Source organism: Anolis sagrei, chromosome 1 (genome assembly GCF_037176765.1).
Source record: "Anolis sagrei isolate rAnoSag1 chromosome 1, rAnoSag1.mat, whole genome shotgun sequence".
NCBI classification, from domain to species: domain Eukaryota; kingdom Metazoa; phylum Chordata; class Lepidosauria; order Squamata; family Dactyloidae; genus Anolis; species Anolis sagrei.
In genome coordinates this window covers 300,539,685-300,550,761 of record NC_090021.1, presented here as the reverse complement: position 1 = coordinate 300,550,761, position 11,077 = coordinate 300,539,685, and the positions used below count along the sequence as shown (strand labels likewise).

General features: G+C 38.4%; 1 protein-coding gene across 14 annotated transcripts in view; it reads right to left on the bottom strand.

The window, feature by feature from the left end:
* Positions 1–248: 248 nt before the first annotated feature.
* Positions 249–11,077, bottom strand: part of NPAS3 (neuronal PAS domain protein 3) — an 803,343-nt gene continuing 792,514 nt past the window's right edge. For all 14 annotated transcript variants that reach the window (XM_060759362.2, XM_060759371.2, XM_060759379.2 and 11 more), the window contains 3 exons: positions 8,366–8,513; positions 5,981–6,096; positions 249–4,605 (listed from right to left, as the gene is read on the bottom strand). In XM_060759362.2, coding sequence (XP_060615345.2) covers positions 3,296–4,605; positions 5,981–6,096; positions 8,366–8,513 — 1,574 coding nt within the window. In that variant the 3' untranslated portion in view covers positions 249–3,295. The remainder of the gene's footprint in view (positions 4,606–5,980; positions 6,097–8,365; positions 8,514–11,077) is intronic.

Sequence of the window (11,077 nt, the reverse complement as noted above, 5' to 3'; positions counted from 1 at the left end):
AGTTGAGGTAGCTGAGAATTTAGGATGGTGGCACGTTTAGTGTAGTATTTGGATTAGCATTGTTAGCCTGCAGCTACATAGGTTCTTAATAGCTCATAAGATATAAAATATAATCTAGTTATGCCCTCATTTTTTTTAACATTTAGCTTTTGAAAAGAAAATGATTAAACAAGGTACCCTGCTCAAACAAATACTACCAGCATTAATTAATCAGGATGATCATATGTAAAAGAAATGATGCCAGATAGTAACAAATCCAAGAGAAGTTTATTATGAAAATGGCACCTGCAGGATGAAAAAAAAATTAAGTTACATAAAGACAACCATGTATGACATGTATGAGAATCTACAAAAGTATAAAAAGAACCCTGTTGTAAATGAAGTATGTACATTTCTGATTTGCAGCATTATCAATGATCAATGAAAAAAATGTTTCGAATAAGCCAGGCACTCAGAAGTTAGATTCAGTTAGGTTAACACAAAATAAATGTACCATAGCTGTCATTTTTTAACATTTTAATTTTTATATATATTGTAGAGTTGGTAACACTGCTAAGATTTATACGAACAGAATCCCTTTCCCCCTTTATTCAGCTACTTGGCACCAGTCTCCTCATAAAAGATTTCATATATTTGTACAAGAAATAGTTAAAAACACAGACACAGTCTTCACAGGTAATGAAGGTTTTTTTTTTACCATTTTGTAATTTTAAACACTATGGATTTAGACAGCAGCTGTGATTATCTGTTAGTTTAAATCACCAGAAATCATCTTGACACAACACAGAAACATTTATAAAAAAAATAAAACAACAACAGCTGTCTAGCTGTTCTTTTTTAAATTGTAGCTGATAGGTGCACTCCTTTGATTGTTCAATAGCTAGAGTAGAGTTTCCAAAGGTTAACCCAAATCAGCTCCTCTTGCCTTTGAAATCTATTTTGAAATCCTTCAAATTGAACCCTTTAAAAGTCCGTTATCAAAATTTGTGACATCCAACACCCTTTGGGGGAATTGTCCCATTTCACTCTTTTCAGACTGATCTTCAGATTCTAAACCAGCTGGACCCTGGGACTGGCTTAACACAGTGTATTATCTAAATGGTCGAGAACAACTGAGCTGAAATATATTAACACTGTACATATATGCAAAAATATATATGTATGTATATATCACAGTCATAAGCTCAGCTTCCTTTTAAACCATGCTGGTTGACCTTTGAAAGGATTTTTTCTACTTACTTGAAATTGCTCTCTCTCTATATTACTCCATTAACCTACTTGGGAGAAAAACCAAAGAAATGCACCCTCTACTTACAGTTAGAGCACAGGGGACTCTGGAAATGTTAACAACTGAGGCTATATGGCATCACTTTGTTTAATATATCTGAGTATCACTCTTTAGTGCATTGTGTGATGCACACAGTGAGAGCGAGGCAGACCCAGAATTCCTCTGTGGGGAAAAATGGCTCCATTAACCTTGAGCTAGTTAAGAGTCTTTTATCTCTGAGAATGGAGAAAGAGAGAGAAAGAGGGGAGGAAAAGGTGAAGGGATGGGAGTGGGAGAGACAGAGAGAAAGAGAGAAAGAGAGAGAGAGAGAGAGGTCTGAGTTTACACAACAGCAAAGCAACAGCAGAAATGAAAAGGTATACAGACAGTGGAAGCAGCATAAGGTGACGTTACAGAGGAAGGCCACCACACAAAAACCACTAACCCCCAAGAATCACTGGTTCACTAGGACTGTAGGAATGGGACTTTACCACTCCAGACTAGAGATAAAGCACAGAGAAGACAAAGGACAAAACAACTACATTAGCTTAGTATATACTGCATATAGTAACACACATTGAAACTGCAATGGACTGACAGCCAAGGACACTTACACATTGTACACATTACAGTTCTCACATCTGTTATTAGATGCTTTAACAAACAGCTGCCAAAGATGGAGTGGAAGAAGAATTTATACTTGACAGTCATTTGGCGTGTTTGACACTACATTGATTTCTGGCAACAAAGACAAAATAGGAGATTTCTTTTCTTCTGTTTTTACTTAATGTGCGGTTTTTAGTTGCAGTTATCTATTTTCAAGCTTATTAACCCATTTTGTTAAAACATATTGGCTTCAACACTAGAAGGAGGAGGGGGGGATTACAAAAGACAAACCAATGGGCAAAAATAAAAATACAACCTTCCCTCTATAACATTAAATGAAAAATAAAAAAACATGTTAAATATATATAATATATATATTTCCTTACTCTGAAGTGTTATTTGGAAGTTGTAAAATTAGCCTCAGTCACACTGAGAAAAATAAAATAAAACGAGAAACAATACACATCGAAAACAAACAAAATTAAAAAGATCCTCAAGTCAATTCAGCTGAGTTTTGTTCTATTTTCAGCACTTTCACAAGAAGAAAAACAAGGCTTCCAGATCCATATAAATTTAATATGAGGCTATGTTTGTTAGTTTGGAGGTAAAAAATTAAGTCCTGCAGCAAATGTTAATGAGGGCTTTTGTCTTAACTAACCAAGGAGACTGCAGCACCTGACTATTTGACTAGCACAGAAGACATTCCTTTCAAAAATCCCAGCCCACAAGCTGCATATTGTGTGAAGACATTACAGATTAATAAATGATAGCACCATGGTTTTAGAAATTAAGTTAACATTTCTGTAATTAACATTTAGTCCATCTTCTTAATATTCTAATCACAGGCCAGAAATTAACTTTTTAAGAATCCAAATTATTGTATGTGCAAGTAAGAAAATTTTAACCATAAAAAGTGAATTAAACTCTGCATAAAATTCTAAAATACTATCCCCTATTTTTAAAGGAATTAGGAACAAAAAAACCCCTTTCATTTGACTTAGTCAAACAGGGCACATTGTTTTATGCTTGTTTCTTTCAATCTTGATCATATCAAGATCGTTCTGAAGTAAACCCAATGGTTGTCACTTTCAAAATCTCTTTACCACATCACTGAGTATTCTATGGCAGAGGCATACACATATTAAAAGCATCTTAATAAAGATGCAAAGAAAAAAAATACACATCTTGGAAGAAGACAAAATGGCAGGCAACTGGTACTTCAGCTCTCTGAAGGCAAAAATAAAAAAATATATTTTACATTAAAGAATAAGTCAAGTTAAAGAGAAAGGGAATGAAATGGGACCATCATATTGAGTGAATAAGCTGACCTGCTCAAATTCAAAGTGCTAGAATTAAAGGTCTAAAATTAAAATATAGTCTATGCCTCAGAGTTTAACACTGAACACAGTATGTGGTCATATTTCAATCCTCCTTCCGTTCCAGTGTCTGTGCGGCATGAATGCCATTGCTGTACACAGGAAATGGAAGAGTGGAGAAGAGTCCTTCGGCAGTTGTGAACACATTCCCTGCAGGCATTTGGGTCAGACTGGCCGCGCTCACAGCACTTCCAAATGGTCCTGACATATTGAGTCGGTGAACGTGGTGGTAGAGCATTTCCATCGGTGTTTTAGGATCGAGGCCAAAGCTGGGGCTGTTAACGTCCACAAAGTTAACAGCGTGGGTATTGGGGAGAAGATTGCCCTGCATGGCTAAAGTAACTTCAGCTGGAGCATACCGAATAGTGCCAGTGGTATAGACCCTCTGAGCAGCCGTGCTGGTGGCAGCAAGGGTTCCAGTTACCCTGTGAACCAAAGGAAGGACCACATTGCCTGCCTGCAACCTCTGGAGGGCTTCCAGATCCCCAGTGTACAACAAAGAGTTGGAGGTGCTGGGTCCTCCTGGGTGCTTGTCCCGTGGAGATGCAGACAGAGGTGGTGACAAAGGGTCAGAGGATACAGGAGCCAAGGCGGTGCTGGATGAGGTGCTGAACTGAGATTTGCGGCTGGCAGTATTTTCAGTCCCTGGTGGGGTGAGGACAGAGTCTGGAATGGAAACATGTAAACTACTGCTGGCTTGAGGGGAGGGGAAGTGCTCTGAGTTTGGGGGCTTGGTCATACTGTAGGGTGATTCGTTCCTTGAGATTTCTCTGTTGGGTGGGTAATTCCAAATACTGCTATCATTATCAAAATTGATAGGTTCTGAGATCTCGGTTTTGATTTTGAGCACTGAGGCACTGTTTGGCGATGAAAGCAGCTGTGGCTGATCCACCAATGCTGAGTCAAGTCCATTTGGGCTTGAGGTGCTTGATAGCCTTCTGCGGGTCACACTGCCTCCTTTCTGCTTTTTCCTCCTTTTCTTTCTCTTTTGATGCTTGCTGGAAGACTGGGCATCTCCTTCTCCTGCACTGTCCGAGTCCTTGGCGCTGTCTGAGCTCAACGATTCACAATTCTGTAACCGCAAGTCTGATTCACTTTCCACGTAGCGTTCCACCTTGATCTGCATAGAGCCAAGTGTGCCATAACTATCCTCAGGGGCCTTTTGATTCTCAAAGTCAGAGTTTTCAAAGCTATCATCACTGTCTCTGCTGTCCTGGTTGCTGGAGCTGTTCCCATCCTCATTACAGTTCATTTCATTATCTGACTGGTTTCCAGACTTCTTTCTATCAGACTCAGGGTCTTCACTGTTTTCTGACTGGTTTCCTTTCTCATCTGACTTTGAATTTTCATTGTCCTCTGAATAGAGAGAAAAGTGAAAAACATCACTAAGAAGAAGAGCATGAGATTCAAAGAACATTCCAAAGCTCCTTTGCTAGTGACATATTGTTACAGAATAATAATAAGAACAATAATGATAATAATGCAAAATCATAAAATTCAATGTAACTTTGTGTTTTCTCTCTCTGCAGTATCAGACTATTGTTTTAGCAAGCATAAAAGCAAAAAGAAATTTGGGCAGTCATTACTCTTGCTCCAGTTCAAACTTGGCAGTGATAATGGAGAACCTTCTGCTATATACATTAAGGTAGGAATGCAAATAGAAGCCTTAAGATTTGGTCACATTCCATCAAGGGGAACAGTGATAACAGTTTCCCCAGGACTGCTGCTGCCTGTGAAAACCAACCTTTTTCACTAAGTATCACTGGCTACTTTAAAGGTTGACACAGCAGAGAAATAAATGTGAATAGACACAAATATTGCATGTGATGAAGGGAGGGAAAGACAAAGAGTGAGAGCATGAATGAGGAAACGTGTCCTTTTTTAATTCTCTTCAAATATTCTTAAGCAGAACAAAAATGGAAATGTATCAAGTCGTGGATGGTTGAATACATGGATGCAGAATCCATAGACATGGAGGTTTGACAGTTCTTGTTGCTACAACACTTCTTTGCTTAAACAGGACTTAAAATAAGCTTGTTAAAGACGTAATAAGGTCCATTTCTTTTTCATCCTCCCCTCCTTTCTTTCACTCCACTTTATTAATTTGTTACATCAATGTTCTGAAAACTGACCGATCCTCATTGGCTATTTTGATGAGCTGCTATTTTGCATCCCCACATTTTTCCCAGCCTGGTCATGTTCCAGAGCATTGCATGCACATGTATGTGTGAGAGAAGGGGAATTATGGCCACAGCAAAACATTGACAGAGGATATTCACAACACATTTGGCAATATGTCCTCTTCTGTAGACAAAGTAGGAGCGGGGGGGGGGGGGGGGGAGGGGGGAGGGCACAAGCAAACAAAATTTTAAAAAAAATGTTTTCTGAGAAATTTTGTCCTAGTTGTAAACCAAACCTATACTATTATGAAATATTTCATACAGAAAAGGGTTTTAAGACCTCCAAATGCATTCAAAAGCAAACCTACACAATTAGTACATTACTTTAACTCAAGGAAGCATGTGCTTTCTTAAACTTTAAAAACATACCACACACCCCAAGTGCTATGATGTAGTAATATCATCTATGAACACTGCAAGGTCCACTGATAATTCTAACTTGGTTATAATCATTTGAAGGAAGATTTAAAACAATAAATGCCAGAGAACTGAACACTCTTATACGATGGAGAGCAACAATAACAGTCATAAAATTGAATGCTTATGTTTACCTGAGTTGTCTTTTGAGTCAGATTCAGAATCTGAGGTCTCTGAGGATTCAGAGGTTTTCTCTGGCAAATGAGGAAGCTGGGCAATATCCATTGGAGTGTCTTTGTATTCTGGGTTGCTGAAAAAGAAGATATGGCAAATATAAACACAAACATTATGGAGCAGTGTGTGAAACTTTTCTCTTTTTTTCTTTTTTCAACTCTCTAGAGCAAAAACATAAATGCAAATAGAGAGCATAGCAAAGCAAACATGAAAACATACAGATCTTTTTTCAGTTCCTTACAGCAGATGTTTTATGGAGACTGCTTGTAATTCTACCTGCCATCAAATATTTATACTGCTCGCCATGTCTGCTACTGCTAAGATATCAAGACCAGAATATTTGTGATTAATCAAGTTTCACGTTCTACTTTCTGTCTAGTAATTAATCTCTGCTTTGTAGTCCATGTGAACAACATAGAAACAGTATTTCTTGCCACCCCTGTTATTGGGGTGCACTGTTTATCATTCCTTTACATCTTCTCAGTACCTTATGAGTAACCCATCTCTTCTTTTGTGTAACTCACTCTGTGGCAGAGGTGTTTTCTCTCTCTGTAGGAGTGTTTCTAGACGAGGCTTTTAGGATTCCCTCATCCTGCCTTGTGCATTGTTTTTGACAGTGCTCGAACTTACATAGTCTTCCATTCATAGCCTTAACCCTTCCATTTTTCCCATCCCTTCTTCCTTTTTTCTTTATAAAGGAAAACCCATTAAGGAGAAGTAGTCAGAATAGCTGCACAGCATCTTCAAATTGATAGCACAAAGAGCCCTCCATTAGGAGACACCCTGAGAGGCAAATAGATCATTTACTAAGTTGTAAGATATGAGGTTAACTATATGAGATTATTAATATTAAAATTATATTCTGCCAGCCTATCGAGACTTGCCTATAAGCAAGCACTGTAAATGCATATAAATACTCCAAAACATCATTTCTTTTGCACTTCTTAAACCAGTCTCCCCTCTGGATGTTTTGGACCACATTTCTCAGAATCCTATAGCCAATAGTCCAGTATATCTTAGAGCACCTGAAACAACTGCATATTCTACTTAAACAGCCATGGATGCATTCTCTGGATTTTGGGATTTGTAGTTTGATGAGGCACCAGATCAGTGGTTCTCAATCTGTGGGTCTCCAGGTGTTTTGGCCTACAACTCCCAGAAATCCCAGCCAGTTTACCAGCTGTTAGGACTTTTTTGGAGTTGAAGGCCAAAACATCTGGGGACCCACAGGCTGAGAACCACTGATCTAGTGCTCTCTGGCTAAGAACTCTAAATATCTGTTTCTAAACTGCAAATCCCAAGATGGAACCTTGTCAGTGAAAGTGGAACCCTAATGCTATCATTGTGTAATGTGAAAGAATTTTGGTGAAGCAAGGTTGGATCTGCTTCATGCCTTGATGAAAGGCTACCAACACCTCTGGATGTCCCACTTTGAGTTTCACCACAGAAGAAATATGATATATTTGTGAAATAGATGTATCCATTAAATAGAAAAACAATGAAATTAATGGGACTATTATTTAATAAGAATAAATACAATTATACTGGGTAACAAGAGCATACATGAAATGTTCTTCTGCGGAGTGAGCTCAGCTTCCTACTTGTTTCACTATTCTGATGATATTTATACTGCCTTTAGATTGAATTGTGGGTGCACTTCGTGTTTTACAACCTTCCATTCATCTACCAAGTTCAAGTGGGATATCCACATTTTGTCTCCATTATCAAGTGCCTTATGTATTTATTTGCTCAAACATTAGGGATATGAATGTTTGTGCTTTCCATCCCTGCTCTCTCTACGTGAGCCTTGACATTAGGGTTAGCCAAACAGCCGTGATGCACAACTCTGCCATGAGAAGTGAGCTAAAGATATTATAATTTTACAGACAGTAGAAGTGAGATTGAAAAACTTGCTCAGGAGGTCTTTTTAAGCTCAGCTGGAATTCAAAACGAGTACAGGTAATAGCAGCATTTTGAGAGAAATCCCACAGTAATGACAATACTAAACAAAGGAATGAAAAAGACCTTTCTAGGATAACATTACAAATATACTAGGAACTCTGCTAGGCTTCTATTCAGAATTCTTTGGTAGCCAAGTAAAGAATGCTAGTAAGAGACGGCTATAAATCAATTATGTAATAAAGTCATACTTAAGTATACATGAATTTGAGAGATGCTCAGGAAATGGCAAGTCTATGGACAGAGTCCTATTATCCATTAGCAGACAATGATTCTGAGCAGGATGACATTAAATCCCTCGCATTCTTTCTTGTACATCACCCATTTAATATGACTCTTGCAGTCACAACACAAATGCAAATAACGGAACTGACAAAAACATATACCTCAGAAGGTAATTGACCCAGATGATGTTCTTCTCATTTGCATTCTTGGCATTAATAGCAATAGTGGCACTAGACTGTATCCAAATATAACCTCCATTCTTCTGCATCCAGCGGTAGTATTTTGTTACACACTGACCCTTGTTCAGCACTGGATTGAGGGAAACAAAAGGAGTAAGGCATGCAATTAGCACTGTGTGTAAAGGGGATTCATCCACATCCAGAGAGCATGCCACATGTACAAAGATATGGAAGGCCTTTTCTCATTACATGTAATGGAATACATCATTACAATTACAAATAAACCCATTTTGTTTCATACAGCTGCGCAAGAGAAGCAGAGGTTACAATCATTTCCAGTGAGATTTTAATCTGCTTTTGGAAGCTCAGGTACACAAGGAAGAACCTTACAAATCTCTGTGGCTCACGGAGCACGGGATCCTATGTAGACATTTCCAATGCACTCAACATTAAATTGTGGTGTGTGTTTTCCCCCTTTCTAAAAAGTTAAATTTCTGTGTGATTTATTCATAGCTCCTGGGTAAACCTCTTTGAGATTCTGGCTATTTGAAAGGTTTGGGAAGATACTGTACCCTAGTTCTTTGATCATTCCTCTTCATTGCAGGCGATATCAACTACTGAACTTACACATCTGTTTCTTTTGATCTTGTCAAACAGAATTTACAGTCCTCAGATGAACAAAATCTCCAATGGTCAGTAGGGGGAATGTCTGCGGAGACTTTGCTTAATACCGGAGCAAAATAAATCCACCAAAGAGCTGCAGGAGAAACTGTGGCCTAAGGGAGCTGCAGAATCGAGCACATTAAAGCCAAGAGCTCTGTGCGGCGTCTGAAGTGGGTTCCGACAAGGGAGGACAAGTGAAAGCAATCAGTTCAGAAGTGGGAAATGCTTAAATAGACAGATGTTGAAATCTGTCTCAAGCCGGCATCTTGCTAACCTAAAACTGGTTTTGCTTCTGCAAAAAGACAAAAAGCTGTAAATCATTTGCTGGAATAAGCAAGCTGTGTGTGTTTGGCACAAATTTAGGCAATGTATTTGCTATTATTATGACACCAGCTTGAGTTTATTTCCTTGGTTTTGTTTGCTCTCAATCTTGCAAAGTCTTGCACACTAGAGGGCAGTGTGCCTTCACACACATCTCCGCTTTTGGCATGTCCTTGTCTCCGTCTGCTAAAATGAAAAACCTCTAACTGCTGTAATAAATTTGGCTAAATTAGCTGCTAAATGGTTATCTCAAGTAATATGTATTTGCATTAATCATCTTGCTCTAAACCAGAACAAGCCAGAGTCCTAAAGACGTAGTAAATTCATATTGTCCATTTAATTATGGCTAATAAGTGCTTCATATACAATAGTTTCATGAAGTACATTTTGATTTTTTTTTGCTTTGGAGAGGTGGGGAAAAGAGTTGGAAAAGGAGCTATTGGGGCAACTGTACTGAAACTTGGAAATCCAACGATTCTTTTAAAATTAGAGAGTACCTCTCAGTTAAGAAAATGTCAACTACACAGTAGCATCTAAAGCATATGAATCAACCTTCCCATTAGCATCTTAATCTGGACAAATATCAAATCGGAGATTTTGTTACTTATTTTGCTGTGGGGGGTTAAGAAAACCAAGGATGACTTGCTTTGCCATTTCATTTCCTACAAGACCAATGTGTTCGCACTATACAACCAGAGCACTGTATTATCATTTTAATTGCCATGGCTCCAACTAATTGAATTCTTTGATTTAGTAATATTTTCTTACAATTTACTGTTAGAGAGTTCTAGTGCTGTAGCTCTGGCAAGATGCAATAGATTTGTTTGTCAGAGGGCCCTTCCACACAGACCTATATCCCAGAATATCAAGGCAGGAAATCTCACATTATCTGAGTGTGGACTCAGATAACCCAGTTCAAAGCAGATATTGTGAGATTTTCTGCCTTGATATTCTGCGATATATGGCTGTGTGGAAGGACCCAGAGTATTGCAATTACTCCATGACTATAACCCCAGGCCAGGGACATGATAGTTAACAGTGGAATCAAACTGGTTTAACCATATATTTTAGATCTCATGAGAGGGAGCAAACTCCATTCTTCCCCCAAGATACAGTTTAGCGCAGTAACATTAAAGGTGAGTATGAGCTACATCTGGCTCCCACTGTTTGCTCTATGTCACATCCAGCGCTCTTTAGATGGGCTAGCCTACAACTTCCATCCTTTCCAACAAACATAGCCAACTACAGCTCTCATCTCTACAATGAGCACAAGAATGGCAATGTTACTTAGGGGGTGATGGGGATTCAAAACGCCTGGAGGGAACATGGTTAGGAAAGACTGAAGAAGAAAGGGAAATAGCTTTAAGGGTTTTCTTGACTTCTAGAGAGAGAGAGTGGGGTACAAATTAAACAGATAAATGATATATATGTCACTGAATATTATTTTTTCCCTTTAAGTTGCAAAGATTTAAAAAGTCCTGTTTTTGGACTCCAGCTCCCCAGCCAGCATTGCTCCAGTCCTACCTATTTTAGAGCCTGATATATTCACAAGCAAGACATCATTTTCATTAATAAAGGAACAGATGTATATTTTCCATAGAACTATATATAGAAAGGTACGCAAACTGACATCCTTGTAGATACATTTTGTTTTGACTTGGGGGAAAAAAACTTTTTACGCCAAAGTGTTTTGACATTCCAACAAATTGA